General features: G+C 32.8%; 1 protein-coding gene and 1 long non-coding RNA gene across 4 annotated transcripts; both read left to right on the forward strand.

Moving 5' to 3' along the window:
* Positions 1–2,026: 2,026 nt before the first annotated feature.
* Positions 2,027–3,766, forward strand: LOC144998485 (peroxisomal membrane protein 13-like). 2 transcript variants are annotated; one of them, XM_078958237.1, is made up of 5 exons: positions 2,027–2,138; positions 2,615–2,821; positions 2,915–3,228; positions 3,301–3,393; positions 3,463–3,766. In XM_078958237.1, the coding sequence occupies exons 1-5, from the start codon at positions 2,111–2,113 to the stop codon at positions 3,658–3,660; spliced, it is 840 nt and encodes a 279-aa protein (XP_078814363.1). In that variant the 5' UTR covers positions 2,027–2,110; the 3' UTR covers positions 3,661–3,766. The 2 variants fall into 2 exon arrangements, with proteins under 2 accessions (XP_078814363.1, XP_078814364.1); XM_078958238.1 differs by having other exon boundaries at positions 2,921–3,228.
* Positions 3,767–12,291: 8,525 nt separating this feature from the next.
* On the forward strand, positions 12,292–16,484 carry LOC145048406 (uncharacterized). 2 transcript variants are annotated; one of them, XR_013682849.1, is made up of 4 exons: positions 12,292–12,468; positions 14,558–15,024; positions 15,664–15,714; positions 16,075–16,472. It is a non-coding gene; the product is annotated as an uncharacterized LOC145048406 (long non-coding RNA). The 2 variants fall into 2 exon arrangements; XR_013682848.1 differs by lacking the exon at positions 12,292–12,468 and having other exon boundaries at positions 14,409–15,024; positions 16,075–16,484.
* The last annotated feature ends 421 nt before the right edge of the window (positions 16,485–16,905 follow it).

A 16,905-nucleotide genomic window follows, 5' to 3' on the forward strand; every position in this document is an offset into this window, starting at 1 on the left:
TTATCTTCTAGATTGCAAGGTGAGTTTCTTACTATACTCGTGGGTTGAAGGTACCAATGGCGGCCCATTAGATTGTGTTATGTATCATTGTGTATAAGATGTGGCTATGTTACAGTGATCTGTTAGATTGGTATATATGTATCAGATGTTGCTATGTTATAGTGATTTGTTAGATTGCTATGTGATGGCTAGAGCTTAAAGATCTAGGGCCTTCATAACCTTTGCAAGCTTCTGAAGGTATAAAGCTCTTACCTTTATGGTTCCATGGCTTAAGATTTAGACTAGCTTTGAGATTTGCATGCTTTGGTCCTATGGTTTGGTTCTTGTGAGTAAAAGCTACTCCAGAGCTCAAGTTTGTCACTTTATGTTGTTTTTAGGGATCTTGTGTCATAAAAATGAAGTCTTTATTGCTATTTCTCACTCATGCAAGAGTTTGAGGTTATTAAAGAGTGTTATGGACTTAGGGTTTGGTTTTGGGCTATATTAAGCCATGCAAAAGCTTAAAGCTACTGAATTTATCAGTTAAGACCTTCCAAAGATTAAGATCTATGAGTTGGATTTTTAGTCTTTTTGTATTAAGAGCTTAAAAGGTGGTTCTGGGTAACAAAGGATTATGCAGAGCGTAACCTCTGGGTACGCATGGCATAACGGGTTTAGCCCTGAACCCTTTTTTGTTGAAGCCCAGTACGTCGGGCGTAAGGAAGGAGTATGCATGGCGTACTCCTAAAAGTGTTTTTGGGCCAATTTTTAGGTCTTGGGCCATATTTGGGTGGGTCTAGCGTGGAAAGGGTAAGATGAACTTTTACCCTAGTGAGAGAGAATATGAAATGGACTTTTGATTTTGGGTTATTACCCTAATTATTAATTGGGGTTGGTTTTGTTTATGTCCAGTGTGAGGAACCTTTATAGCAGCAACTCGAGTGTATGAGTTATTTATCATCGGATTGAGGCGAGTCTTCTTAGAATATTTGCGGGTCGAAGACACCAATGTTGGCCCATTGATTTATGTTTATAGGATGCTAGTTGTATGTGCGATCTTGCATGTATTGTATGTGTTTGTATGTATACCAAGCAGTACCTGATGCCAGGCAGGGCCTGATGAATGTCATATCAAAAATAAGGGAAAACGACTTATTAAGGTGGTTCTCGACTATATGATAGGAAACAACTAGATTGTTCTTGTGGAGGTTGTGGTGGTTTTAGGTGAAGTTTGTGTTGTGTTTTCAATGAAACATGTGGCTAAATAAGGATGGTTCGAGTTTTCTGTGAAGGTGGTGATCAATAGTGGGTGTTTTGATGTAATACATGGTGTTTGAAGGGTGGCTTCAGTGGTGAGTTTGACGGAAATAGGTGATGACAGGTGGTGGATTTCTTATCTGGAGCATGTGGTATCATGTTCTGATGGTTAGTGTTTCATGGTGATTTTGGTGGTGTGGGTTGTTTGGCTGAGATGATGATGGGGGTGTGAAGGTGACAATGGATGGTGTTTGGAGAGGGTGGTGAATGTGGTTTGTGGTGTTTTTGAGGTCCGGTGTTTGAGGTGTAAGTCTGATTTTGTGGTATGTAATGCTGGTAGGTGGTGGTGGAAGATGTGGCTATGGAAGGAAAATGTGGTATGATGGTAGGTGCTGGTTGTGGTATGATGGTAGGTGTTGGTTGTGAAGAAGATGGTGTGATGTGGGTGTTCTTGGTTTGATGGCAAACAATGAAGTTTATATTTCATTTGTTTATTGTTTATAATGTAACAAAGTATTGGTAGCACTCTAGGTAGCTTCGGATCATAAACCTACAAGAGTCGGTTATCATTGGGTTCTATTTAAATAAAACATTTAATTTGTTGGTGTTTTTTTTTAATAAAAATTAAAAAACCTTTTGTAGATGGTATTTTTTGAACATATTAAATTTGAATTGTATTTTTTGAATGTTTTTAAATCTTTTTCCAAAAATAAATATAATAAAATATTTGAAAATTAGAAAAGGCTTGCGCAACTACCAGCAAAAATGGCACGTCAATATACAAGTTCTGAGAAAGACGATTTGATTGCTATATTGACCCTTCTCTCTCATTGGGGGTGGCGGATTCGTTTAACGGCGTTTCTCCCTCCTTCCAATGGCGAATAACAATTTGCAACACTCAGGTTTACCCTACATCCTTCCTGATCTAATTGTTTTTGCAGTTAATCATTGCTTAAGATTGAACGATTAAAGGTCCAACTGATGATTTGTTTAGGGTTTGCATGTAATCGTTCCAGATTATCTGAATTGGAATTTGACGATTCGTAGTTGTTTTTAGCGTTTTGTCATTGATGTTATGAGATCTTAAGAGTTTTAACAGGATTCACATCATTTTGATTGTTAATTGCTGTTAAATCGATTCGTTAAGGAAACAACAGGGTTTTAACTTTTAATTGTTCATTCAGAATAGAATTTGGCAATTTGGCGTTGTTTTTACTTTTCAACATTTTGTGAGTGATAGCATGAGATTTTTTCAAGCGATATAAGAGAATTCACATCTTCTGATTGATTCTTGGTTGCGACTCGCGATTATAAACTTATCAACGTAAATCAAATACATGTCTAGACTTTAGAGTTTCGATCTTTGTCGTATTTTCAGGTAGTATTCCACCTCCAAAGCCATGGGAAGGAGTCGGATCATCATCTGGACCCGCTCCTTTTAAACCCTCATATCCTGGTAGCACAAGTGATGTAGTCGAAGCTTCTGGAACAGCAAAGCCAGGGGAAATTGTCCCCACAAAAGATGCGTCCACAACTAACCCAAATTCATTTGGAAGACCATGGATACATCAAAATACAAATGGAGGTATTTCACTATATCTAATTCCATATACTCGAAACCCAACCATGTTCTTGTTATGAATTGAATATTCTTATCTTTGTTTGTTTTGTGTGTAAGGTGCAGGTTATGGTTTATATGGAAACAACACATATGGAGGAAGTTATGGTTCTTATGGTGGAATCGGATCCTATAACACCGGTTTATATGGAGGCAACACTTATGGAGGAGGGTATGGTGGTATTTACGGTGGTGGTGGCGGCATGTATGGTGGTGGAGGAATGTACAGCACTAGTTTTGGAGGTCCAATGGGTGGCGGTTATGGTATGGGAATGGGTGGTCCGGGTGGTCCGTATGGTGGTGGTCAAGATCCAAATAATCCATTTGGCGCTCCTTCATCTCCTCCTGGATTTTGGATTTCTTTGATGCGTGTGGTAAGTCAAGCTTGGTCAATTTGAATATGACAAAATGACCATTTTACCCTTATGTTATTATACAATTTACAGATGCATGGAGTTGTTACTTTTTTTGGCCGGATAGCAATGCTGATTGACCAAAACACTCAGGCGTTTCACATGTTCATGTCGGCTCTTCTTCAGGTACTTTTTTTTTTTTTTTTTTTAATACCTTAAAATAAAATGGACATGTTTGTCTATTTGTATTTGCAGTTGTTTGATAGATCAGGATTGTTATATGGGGAGTTGGCAAGATTTGTGTTTAGACTATTGGGTGTTAAAACAAAGCCTAACAAGATCCAACCCACTGGACCCAGTGGACCCCATGGTCCACAAAATTACATTGACGCACCCAAGGGTGCACCTGTTGCTGCATGGGATGGCCTTTGGGGAAATAATGCACATAATTGAATGAACCCTTTGAAGCAATTGGGAAATCTGGATAGATTTTTTTTTTTTTTCGTCTTATTTTTGCAGCCTTATTTGGTACTGTGTACATGATCTTTTTTCTAGTTTTTAGTAATTTTTTAGATCAAGTATCTTTGGATGTAATGATAATTGTTCAATGCTTGGTTATAGCATAAGTATATTCCGATAACAAGACAATAAACAAAGTATAATGCTATTATTTTCTAAAATATCTATGAAAATATAGAATGGAGTACTTTTATAAAAATGGAAAACTTTAATATAATAAGATGTTTTTAATAAGGAGGTCTTGGGTAACTAACTCGTCATTCAAAAAAAAAAAAAAATGATATAAAACTTTTATGTTGTCACATTTTGTTACTTTTTTTAAATTCAATTTTTGTCTATGATATTACTTATTTTTTCCGTCCAAATTTGGAAACATGATTGAGCAAGTTTGGTTAAATTGAAAAATAGACGTTGGATACTTCCGGATCTGATATACGTTGTATCTTAGTTACTAGGTGTGAGACCTGTGTAATATACGAGTTTTTTTTTGAAAAAAATTAATATATTTGTTAAACATTACATGTTTTTTAGTATTAATTTTATATAAAGATAAAAATATATAAAGAATAAATTAACTATTTCTAAATATAAGGAAATAAAATAAAAACGTACGTATTTATAAAATGATGATGACCATAATGTTATAAATATTAAACATTAATTCAATAAAAATTGCGAAATATATAAAAACAAAATGATGAATAAGTAGGTAAGATAATGTATAATAATAAAAACAGACATTGAAATATTGAGATTTATTTTTATGAATTACAAATTTCCAAAGACTTCTTTGAATACAGCATTAGATATCTTATTGGTAAGTCTACCATCTTTATCTAAAATTAATATTTTTAATCTATCTTTACTCTTCACTCTCGACAATGCAACATACAAGTGCCCATGAGTGAATACTGGTTGTCTCAAAAACAACCCCACCTTCGATAGTGACTGTCATTGACTTTTATTTATTATCATCGCAAAACATACATCCAGCGGGAATTGTCGTCTTTGAAATATGAAATGAATCTTTTTATCTGAAGGCGTCAAAGACATTCTTGGAATAAACGTATGGTTTCCGATATTACTTCTAGATATTATCTCAGCTTGTATAACACGTTTGCCCGATGCAATAACCCGTTTCCTTGTTCCATTGCACAATCCAGATTTTTGATCAATATTTATTAGTAACATAACCGGAACACCGATTTTTAATACCAACTTATGAATTGGCATACCTGAAGGTCTAAGACCATTTAAAACATCAGGGGAGTATAAAGTTTCATCAATGTTATCATGAACAAAATCTGCATGTGAAATACTATCTGAACTTAATACTCCTGTTGGGCTCCTGAAAATAATTTTAACAAACATTTAAACTGTAAAAAAAAAGTAAAAAAAAAAAAAAAAAAAAAAACAAAAGAAGACTATTTCTGGGCCAACTATGCAATAAAAAAGGTAAAATTATTTGGGTAATAGAAGAGCTGGTGTTCAACACCCTTGATGGGCCAGTGTTATGTTAATGAACAGATATTCCAGTCTTATGTTAATGACCATATATGGATTAAAATGTCCATAATCTGTTTCCAACAGTTTATGGACATTTATGCCCTTGGTTCCATTTTTTCATAGATTTTATACAAATTTATCTCCAAAAAGGTCATATCTCCTAGATCCACAAATGTTATTTTCAAAAGAATTGGTTTTGCCATCCAGAAAGGGCTGGCGTCGCAGCTTGTTGCCCGTTTGTCTTCAATCGATATGTATTGAACTTTGAAATTAAAAATATTTTATAGATTAAAAAAAAGGTCTTAAATGGAAATAAACATGAAATCAATACCCTTTTAGCTATTTTCATTGCCCTATGATACATAATATAATTATATTTAATATTTAAATCATGTTATATACAAGTGTTAAAAAAAAATTCTGAATGAGAGAGTCTGGAATATGATCAGCAAGGATGGAGATATTGTCACAAGTTTATGTACAGGGCAATTTTGGAAAATATGTACAACAAATAATAATGTTAGGCCATTGAATAAAAATAAAAAAGTGTTAATAATAGATGGTTAATTTTTTTCTGTTGAAATACAGATATGGATTAAAATGTAGAAATAACAACATTTTTTTTTTCATAGTAATGTGAACAGATATTCCAGAGAACACCTCAACAACCTGTCTTATGTTCCATTTTATTCGGTTTATATCAAACATTTAAACTATAAGAAAAAGTAAAAAAAAAAAAAAAAAAGCAAAATGGAACTGAGGGAACTGAGTATTCATTTTCATTTTCGTTAAACAATATTAACCTGTTAAAATAAAAACCATAAGTGAAGTTGTTATTGTGTATCTGGTCAACATAAAAGTATATGTCTTCACTGTCATATGTTTTATTTTTTTATTTTCTAAACTCATCCTTCAAATCTCGAATAACTTATTTAGATCGAGATCCCAATATAAAATAAAAGAAATTTGAGATTCTCTGGCAAGTCATTTGAAGGACACAATTTAAACTAATGTTTGATTGTTTTCTACATTTCACATAAAGAAGTCTTAGTTATTTGTAATGGCAGAGCCAAATGGTTTTATTTTACTTCAGAGAGCTCAAAAATAAATGTGCTCGTTTTAGGATAATATACCAAATTGTCCAACCAGATAATTTGCATATTGATTCTTATTATTATAATGAGAAAAAAAACACAAAGTCTATGTATTAATGGAAATGTTTAATGGTTTGTATGGAGTAGTGAAAGGTGGGTATTGCATTCAACATAAAAGTATATAGAGGGTATAATTGGAAATGCAGATGATTTTCGGTTTGTATGCTTAATAGGGTTGAAGGTGAATTTTATTTCATATGCCACTTTTGGTGCAGAATGGAACTGAGTATTCATTTTCATTTTGGTTAAATATTTGTATTGCTGTCTTACATAACTTCCTACTGAAGAAATAGTCTTAATAACATATAATACTAAATAAACAAAAGGGCTTTTAGAGAATTAACATGCAAACAAACAAATGCTCTACCAACTTGTAAGTCATGTATTAGAAAATCAGTAAAGTGGTTTTCCATTTTCCTACTGAAAGAATTACTAACAATAATACTAATAACCAATTGCAGCAGTAAACTAATTGTATCGATCACAGTTGCAGCAGGGTGCGTGACATGAAAAACAATATTATTTGAGACATTTAATCGAACAGCTTATATGCAGTGAAACATGAGTAAATATTTAGTATATAAATCTCTACAATTCGACCTTATCATGGAAAGGAGAAGAGGAAAACATGAAATCTTCAAATAAAAAAGAATCAAATCATTTTCCAGAGAACACTAATTATACCGATCATTACATATGCTAACCTGATGAAGATATTGTCGATAATGGACTTTGATGATGAACGTGGTGATACTGTAAATCTTCAATCTCTCAATAAAAGGCGACGTATGAATGAGATTGTAACTGTATACATTTTTCAAAATTGAATTTGGAAAGGACATGAAGAATAGAATGAATTGAAATTTGATAAATTTCTACAAATAAGAATCAATTTGGGTGGTGATTTCCGAGAATTGTGTATGTAATTTAGGAAGAGACATTTGGATTTAATGTGTTTTTTGACAAAAACCGGGAGGGATATTCAAGTTTCCTTTTTATTTGTATAAGGAGATGTAGTAATCGTATACGTTATTTAGTAATAGTAATTTATGACATTTTTTAATTTGATAGAATACCAAAAAATCCACAATTTGCCGAGTGGAATTAAATTTAATTGAAAATTTATCAAAATGCCATGTGTCGTATTGAATGAGAAGGTGACACACGACCAGAAAATCTTTATTTATTAAGGGAGATTTTCTCTTAAGAAACTTCTTTCTAAATTGCTTCTAAGTTACAAAATTCACAAGAGTCCTTCAAGCATTTCAAGATTGAAAGTCACACTATATTTTAATCAATCTTTATCATTTACTTGCTACAATTTACATATTGGTTTGGAGTAAGACCGGTCAAGATCATTTATTGCAAGTGTTTGAGTGATCCATATTATCTACTTAAGTGATATATATATATATATATATATATATATATATATATATATATATATATATATATATATATATATATATATATATATAGGCTTAGGTTATTTTGTTTTTACTAACTATTGTGTGTCAGAATGCACAGATCTGGACCACCGGATGAATAGAATCAATGATCATGATCTGAGGGTCTATAATATTACAATAGGATAGCATGTACCATATAATCACACAAATTTCAACAAAAGGGTATTTTGGTCAATTAACCTGTTTTAATAAAGGAAATTTTCGGATTTTAAGGGATAATTAACACTCCTCATTTTAAAAATCGGAATATTTTAAATTAATTCTAAACATAATTTGTAAACATAACCGATTTTATTCCGCCAGAATGAATTTTTGTTTGAATGATGTTCTTTAAGAGTTTTATTCTATTAGAATATTAATGAAGAGTAGCAGAATTTTTGAACTCCTAGTTGAAGAATAACAACATTTTAATATTTTTATATACATTCGAACTTAAATATTCATACATATTCTTACATACTAATAGCCTTATACATTTTAAATATTTATACATATTCTAAAAGAATATCATAAAAAATCAGCATTCTTGAATATACAGGTAATGAATAAAATACAAGTTTAACTCTTAAAAAATAAAAACATGCTTAAACTGTGAGTGTCATCAATCTTTGGCTCATTCTTTAAGTCATTCTTATCAGGTCTTCAAGCCATTCTTCCGACCATTCTTATCACAAATGCAACAAAAACTAATTCATACATATTCTGGCAGAATAGATTCTGTTAGAATATACTCTCGTTCTCTATGTTTTTTTTTCCACATCAATGACAGCCTCTTCAAGACCTAAATCCACAAAGAAAACAATAATTAACTTTCAAATATTAAAAAATCCAGTGCATTCTAAGAGAATAAAAACAATAAATTCTGATAAAATGTAATAGACATTAAAGAATTATAATTTATTCTAATAGAATGTAATCCTCAAATCAATTGATCAAGAATGTGATATATATTCAAATAAAATATAACTATAATTTCTACAAACCAACATTAACAATCATCCCTAAACTTACAATGTATATTATTCTGAAAGAATGTAATGTTTTATTATTTAGGATGTTATTCCATAAGAATCAAGACCAATAACAAGAATATACACCAATTTTATTCTAACAGAATTGGTTACGGTAATTCACTGCTTAAGTTGATAAGGAATTCAAGATTCTATTCTGACAAAATTAGAATTTGATATTCCATTCTAGCAGAATGATCGACATCAAGATGCTTAAAAAAACCTAGATTTCAACTATGCATTTTATCGAACACGTGGTGTGCATCTTTAGTTTCTTCTAAAAAAATTAGTGAGAGTCTTACTAATTCAGTTTCTTGGTGATTGGGAACTTCTTCAGCCATACCCGAGCTATATTCGACTTGATGACAAGAATTCAAACAAAATTCTAGCCCCCAGGTAACGATTCCCCAAATAAGGCTTCGATATTCAAAACTACATAAACAACAACTGTAAGATCCTTTGAAAACTTTTTCGAACATGAACATAAGAAAAAAAAATTGATTGATCGATTAATAAATATTCAAATGCAAGCCATTCCAAAAAAGTCAAAGAACACTAACATCATATAATAAAAACGTCAACACAACTTCTTTGATTATTTTGATTTGCTAATTAAAAAGTTCATTGTTTTGTTTTAACATCCATGATAAAAATAAACCCTCGTTACCAAATTGTCAATTTCGAATAATAAAAAATACAATCTAATCATCTTGTATTACCCAGGTTCAAACGAATCCACAAAAAGAAAATTTCAATTTCTATGATTTACAATTTCAATCTAAAACTTGTAATTCAAAATTTAAGTGATAAAGGTCAAAGGTAATAAAATCGATTTGTTGAACTGATAATATTTGAGAAATATAATTAGATACCTATGACTGGTGAGTATAAATCATTGTATTCTAGGATCGGTCCATGGATTTGGAACGAGAGAGATGAAGATAACGGTTGTGAAATAAGATCGAATAAAGCCCGAATCTTGTTGAAGGTCCTTGTAGGCGGTGGTGCAGATAGGTACATAGAAGTAGGAGGGTGTGAGACGAGAGGATACGTCAATTGTAGAAGAAGAAGCAGAATCGGCGATGGTGATTGTGATGATGCCGATGATGAATGTGTTCGGCCCCAAACATAACTAGGTCAAATATATTAACTTTATTTCCTTAATTAAATGATTTCAATTAAATGATTTCCTTAATTAAAAGTACCAAAAGTCCAAAATACCCTTTAATGATTTATTTAATTCTTTATTATTTCTTGAATTCTCATTGGTGCATTTAGGCATACAATAGTTGCTAAAACATTTGAACTTAACTCTCTCTCTCTCTCTCTCTCTATATATATATATATATATATATATATATATACACACACACACACACACACACCTTAAAAAGCATTTACCAGATTTTGTTGAATTTTAAGAGGTATAACTCTTAATGCATTATATACAACAACTATGCATTGAAAATCAGATTTGTTAACCATAGAAAAAGTCGAACAAAATAATACAACTCCTCATATCTCTCGGCATCCCCAAATTTTAGATGGTTCAAAGCAAAAGAACCGTAAGCACGGAAAGAATAAAGGATATTTGTTACTTCACCGCTTCATATCTATCATAACTAATCTTATATATAAAACCCAACATCAACTCTCTGATAAGGATGTTAACAGGGGCAAACGGGACCGGGATTGCATCCCCCGCCCCCGCCCCTAAAATTTTCCCGTTCCCCCGCCCCCGCCCCCACCCCGATCCCGAAATCTCCATCCTTTCCACCCCCGCCCTCGCCCCTGAATTCCCCTTCTGACCCCCGCCCCCACCCCGATTGATTTTGGGCTAAAATAAGTTCTTGTTTGGGCTAAAAGAAACTATTTATTGGGTAACAAATAGATATTTATAAAATAATGTTACATGTTACAAACAACTTAAAAACATGTTTTTTGTTGAATTTTTGTACGTAAAAATCATTTTATTGTTTATTATATTTATATAATTAATATATGTTAATTTATATAATTTATTAACGGGACCCCTACGGGGGTTTCAGGACGGGACTACCAACCCCCGTCCCCGCCCCCGAAATTAAAACAGGGGTTAACCTTGCCCCCATATCCGATTTTTTTCAACAAATCCCCCATACGAGACGGGGCCCCCATGGGATCGGGGACCCATAAGACTTTTTGACATCCCTACTCTCTGAACACCTAGACACAAACGATCTAATACGTTGCTCCTCACGCTTTTCATCTCCTTCATCAATTAACATAACCACTAATACTCTCTTCAAAAGCATACAAACTTCACCACCACTGACCTCCCGAAACCCTAGCCGCCAACCACCAAACACACCGTCTCTATGTCTCACTGTTTGGCTCCCTATCAAACTGAAGCCGCCTTCTTCTTTTCCCCAACCCAGTTCGGCAAATCACTTTCCAAGTCATAACAAAAGTTCGAATAGATCCCAATTTTAGCAGAGATCAATCAATAATCACTGGATTTCCTACGATTTACGTCCTTCTTCTTCCTCTTTTGATCTTCCACCTAAAATGTTTTTATCGATTCGGTAATTATTTTCTATGATTTCTACTATTGACTATTTATGTGTTTGATTTTTGAATCCAAGAAATATGCGGTTTGAATTATGAATTCTTTGATTTCCAGTTGAGAAAGATAGATGTGGATATAACACATCCGCCCTCTCAACCAAGAATCGACTTCTATCTACTGTTATGTTTAAAACAATCATGTTATTAGGTGTGATTAAAAGGTTATTTTCATGATTTCTTGATGACTCGAGTTTGCTATTAACTATAATTTACTATTACTAGCAAATTTGCTCCTATTTCTTTTGTAGTTTTCATCCTCTTTAATAAATGAAAGTTTTTTTTTGCCACATGTGATCTTCTCCTTCATTTTGACACTTGTCATTTTGTGAGAATTTTATAAATTTTATTTTCAACTTGTCATTTTTTAGGGATTTTCATTTTCGTAAAATAAAATTCCATAAAATTATAATGGGTTCTATAAAGAAATAAAATCATCCTATTAATTTGATAATAAAATCTCATAAATACTTCATACAATTTAGTTTCTTTTGCAAATTTTCAGAATATTACATTATGTTATGTAAAGTATTACATTATAAAATATTTCATATTTATATATTGATATTAAAATTTTAATTTTAATAAACCCGTATACTATACGGGTTTCACACCTAGTTAAATATGAGTTGGTTGTTTCTTGGTGTTATATTAATGGTATGGTGTCTCCGGTCGTTTATTTCTATTGATAAACTTTGTTATTTTGTGATTGATTTTTTTTATCTCATTAATTTTTAAAAATTGTAAATGTCTCCAAACATACAAAAGAATCCTTCAAAGTAAGTAATTCTTATGATTAATACTATACATACATTTTGTAAATCATTTTCTTATCTTGACCCAACTTTGCTGTCAAACACATATTCAATCTTCCGTTCCAAGAAACTAGACAAGGTGGAAGGCTTAAGGAAAATAGAATAGATGGTGTATTTGTTTATAGAAAAAGAGTAGTTTCATCGGATGCAGATTAGAGACATGAATCTGCTAGAACAAGAATCGGTACATATAACTCTTTTACTCTGAATTTTTTTCCCATATAATTAGCTGTTTATCATTTGACATTCGGTTTTGTTTATTTTTTCCTTTTTTTTTTTTTTCCCGATATATTCATGAAAATATAGACAAAATGTAGATTAGGGCATTATCGGGGCACAAAATTGCTTTATTTCTCACTACAGGTTCGTGGTACAACATGTTTCAATGGAAAACATGGTCTTTTGTCTATCTCAATTTCATTCCTACTTCACCCCTAATGTGAGTTTAGTTTGGTTTTTTTATTTTTATTTTATAGTTTCAATGGAAACAACAGATGGTTAAGAAACAAAAATATTTACGAATTGAAAAGCAAAACAGAGGAATGGAATGAAGGGGAAAATGTATATTTTTAGATTTTCGAGCAAAAAGAATCTGTAATTCTCTACGTATTTTTTAAATTGATTCATTAGCTGAGATTTGTTTTTATTTATTTGAGTTTTAGGTTTGATGTTTTTTTGTTTAAATGAATAGAAAAACGACCAAATTAAGAACAAGTGAAAGAGATGAATGCTATGTTACATAGCTAAATGATTGTGTAGATCACAGTCCATAGAACCTCCTTTTCCTTGCAAACATGCTTTTGATCTAATAATTCCAAGGGTATTTTGAGATCAAGTTTCTACAACTTAGATATGTTTATTGGTAACAGATTGCTCTTTTTCCACCAAAAAAAACTCACAATGGAAAGAATAGTAACTAACTTTCAATCCTTAACCAGACTAGAAATCAACACCAACAACATCAACTAACATTGAATCTTATAAAAGATAGTTTATTATGTATTGTACTTACTACTCTCCTATATCTAGAAGATAGTTAATATGTGTGTATGTTACTGCATTTGTGTGACGATGTTGTATGGGAGGGGTATATTTAATGTTAAAGTTCAGTATTTGTTTAAACTGGAAATTTAATGAAAGAAATTCTAATTGGTTATGTCTTCAACTGAAATCTTCTTATCCGATTTTAAATATAGAATATACCCAACTGCTAAAGATTAATTTTTTGTTTTATTAATTCTAGACTAGAATTAAAGTTAATTGCAACTAACTTTTGTAAATGACTTGGTATCGTTGGTCAAATTTTTTGCATAAGACATTTTTTTCTCAATGTTGTGTACATTGACATATTTGAATGACAAATGACTAAAATACCCTTTTGAGGGGCATGCATGGAAACCCGACTTTATTAAAGTCATGTATCTACTTTAGCCTTATTTGAAAATGAGTAAAACTTATCATTTAAACCCTTAAAATCGATGTTTTGTTAACATGTATATTCTTGAATGATAGAAATATGATATTTATTAAAAAAACATAAATTCGTTATCTATAAAATAATAAATGCAAGTGGTATTTTTGGTTTTTTAATTTTTTTTTTTTTTTTTAACTTTATGATACCTAATTATTAAAAACTATTAACTATGTATCCTATTTAGTTATGGAGGTGTATATTATAATGTATATACATTAGATGACATTTGATAAACAAAACATGAAATGCGAACACCCCCTTGGCTTCTTTTTTTGTTGGCCAATGTAATAAAAAAAAATGTCAAATTAAGAAAAACAATAAAATGCACACTAATTTCTACAGGGAATGGTTATCAACATAACTTATCAAAATAACTTGCACACTAAAATTTTATTTATTTATTTATTACCAGGGTTACAATAATTCTTTGCCGCAAAACCTTCTAATAACAGTGCATATCTATTGTGTGTTCCTAGAAATATAATAAATTCCCGAATGAATTGTTATCGAAACAAACTATTCGTCACCTGCCGCTTAGCGCGGGTAAACAACTAGTATATATATATATATATATATATATATATATATATATATATATATATATATATATATATATATATATATATATATATATATATATATATCCCTATTCTGACAACTATTGTGTACTTGTAAGGACCAATGAGTATTCAGGAAATAATTAAATCATTAATAAATAATAGAAGGGTATAAGAGTAATCTACACTACAATTTATTATGGTAAAAGAAAACAAAATCAATTAATATCCCATTAACTCAGGTTATCAGTTTCATAAACCTATAACACCACCACCGATTCTGTAACACCCCGAATTCAGGTGTGTCTCTTAAACCCTTCTTCTTTTCCCAAGTTGTCAAGTTAAGCCCTTAAATGAATTGTTAGGCTTGTGAGTACGCTGGGCGTACTGAAAAAGTACGTTGTGCGTACTCGCGCGCTTAATTTGGACACGGACTCGCCCGGGTACGCGTACGGGTTACTCAAGGCGTAGTGAGCCCAGGTGTAAACCCTAATTTGGGGCTTGTGCACTATAAAAGGAACATTATGGTCTTGACCTCAGCCCCCATTTCAGTGAATGAAACCCTAATAGAGAGTCCTCCTTCGTTTCTAGCTAGGGTTTCAAAGTGTTATTTCAAGGTGGTGGAAGAGAAGGAGAGGCTATTTTGGAGGCTAGGAGTTGTGGACAAGAGTAGATCCGAGCTTTTCAGAGGTTGAAGCTTCTTCATGAGGTAAAAAGCTCAAATCTTGACTTGTCTTTTGTCTGGTGTGCTTCTTGGACCAATGTCTAGGGTTTTGGTCCCAAGATGGAGACTTTATGAGCAAATGGTCTCCATTGGCCTAGATCTACCATATTTCAGGACAAAATGAGTTGTATATCCATAAAAATGCAATCTTGGACGTGGATATTGAGCCATGCATGTGATCTAGACCTTTTGAGGAGGAAGGAAAAGTGTTAGAGGGTGTAAGGACCTTTACAGCCATGCAAAGGCTTAAAGGTTCCGACTTTATGGTATAAGAGGTCTAGAAAGAGTCAGATCTGGGAGATGTACGATTGTCTTAATCGTTTAAGACCAAAAACCAAGGAAAGGATGAACTGAGACTTACATGGGCGTAACTCTCAGTACGCGCAGCGTAAGGGGTTGAGACCCCGTTTGTGACTCGCCGGCGTACGCCCCGCGTATAGAGAGGGTACGCGTCGCGTACTGCCTTCTGTTGACTTCCGTTGACTTTTAGGGTTTTGGTCAACCTTGGACTTTTAGAGTCAGGGAGGGGTAAAATGGTCTTTTACCCTTCTGTGGAATTGTAGAGTCGATTTAATCTAGCCTTTGAGAGCCATTATTTATTTGAGAGTGTTGTTATGTGTTTAGGCGGGGGCTAGATCAGTGTGTTCGAGTGCGAGATTATTCGAGATCTGCGAGGTGAGTCTTCTCACTATACGTTACTTAGAGTGGTATATTTGTGTAAGCCAGAGGGTCTTGTTGTGTATGTATGTTATTATGTGCAATTTGATATATGTATGCTATATGATTGTATAGACCGGACCGGCGGGTCCAACGATATAGACCGGACCGAAGGGTCCAACGATACAGAACGGGCCGGAGGGCCCAACGAGCTATGACCGGACCAGAGGGTCCAACGACCTACGGGACTCGAGGGTCCCGCTGAGACACATCGACTGGAGGGTTGTAATGTAGCCTTGAGTGGCGTATGTGTTGTATGTGGTATTTTGGGGAACTCACTAAGCCTTGTGCTTACAGTGTTTGTATGATGTGTTTCAGGTGCCAGTGAGGATCGCGGGAAGGCGCCGGCATGACCAGTACACACTATCGGAGTTTCATATGTTTGATATTGGGATGTGATTTTATGGAATTGTCATGTGAAACATTGAGAATAGGAATCTTTTATGAATGAAATTTCATAATTAAAAGTGAAAAATTGTTTTGAATTTTACATTGTTACAGATTCCCCCTCTTTCTCTAAAAATCATCGTCTAGAACCACCATCATCTCGTTCCCTCTTTACAGACCTGAAAACCCTTATCCTCTCCTTATTTCGACACCACCAGAGCAGTATCATCACCCCACACCAATGTAGAACCACCAACTTTATGGATCGGAGAACAGGGGTTTTTAACAGTGCTTGGCCACCAAACAATTTCCCTTAGGTGCGAAATTTCTAGGGTTCGAAAAACCCTATGATAGAAGGTGGTTTTAGAATCGTTTTCCTTTTATTCATATAGCATTGACATTGTTGTTGGTTGTCGTATTTTTCTCCAGTATCATTTCTTTTCCACTTGTTGCTGTCCAGAAGATGAGAACTTTTGTGAGTTTTTTCATTGTTTAAATTTTCTCCAACTTCATCTGTATCTATGTGCAAGTTCCAAATATATTTACAATTCTTTGGATGAAATTGGATTAAATAGTTTGTCTAATAATCAATGAGTTAAATTATTGTTGTGTTTGTTCTTTTTGGGTTCAAATGTTTTTAGAGTGAATAATCAACAGTTTTGTATTTCAATCTTGTTTTCTCTATTTTTTTATTATTGTTTTTACTTTATTATCAGTTACCAAAATCTCATTGTATATGTTCTAGGAACCAAAATCTCATTG

Source organism: Lactuca saligna, chromosome 5 (genome assembly GCF_052625555.1).
Source record: "Lactuca saligna cultivar CGN05327 chromosome 5, ASM5262555v1, whole genome shotgun sequence".
Taxonomy (NCBI): domain Eukaryota; kingdom Viridiplantae; phylum Streptophyta; class Magnoliopsida; order Asterales; family Asteraceae; genus Lactuca; species Lactuca saligna.

Coding starts and splice junctions, on each gene's coding strand:
- LOC144998485 (XM_078958237.1), top strand. CDS start 2,111: ATGGCGAATAACAATTTGCAACACTCAG. Junction 2,139..2,614: donor TAACAATTTGCAACACTCAG/GTTTACCCTACA, acceptor TCGTATTTTCAG/GTAGTATTCCACCTCCAAAG. Junction 2,822..2,914: donor ACATCAAAATACAAATGGAG/GTATTTCACTAT, acceptor TTTGTGTGTAAG/GTGCAGGTTATGGTTTATAT.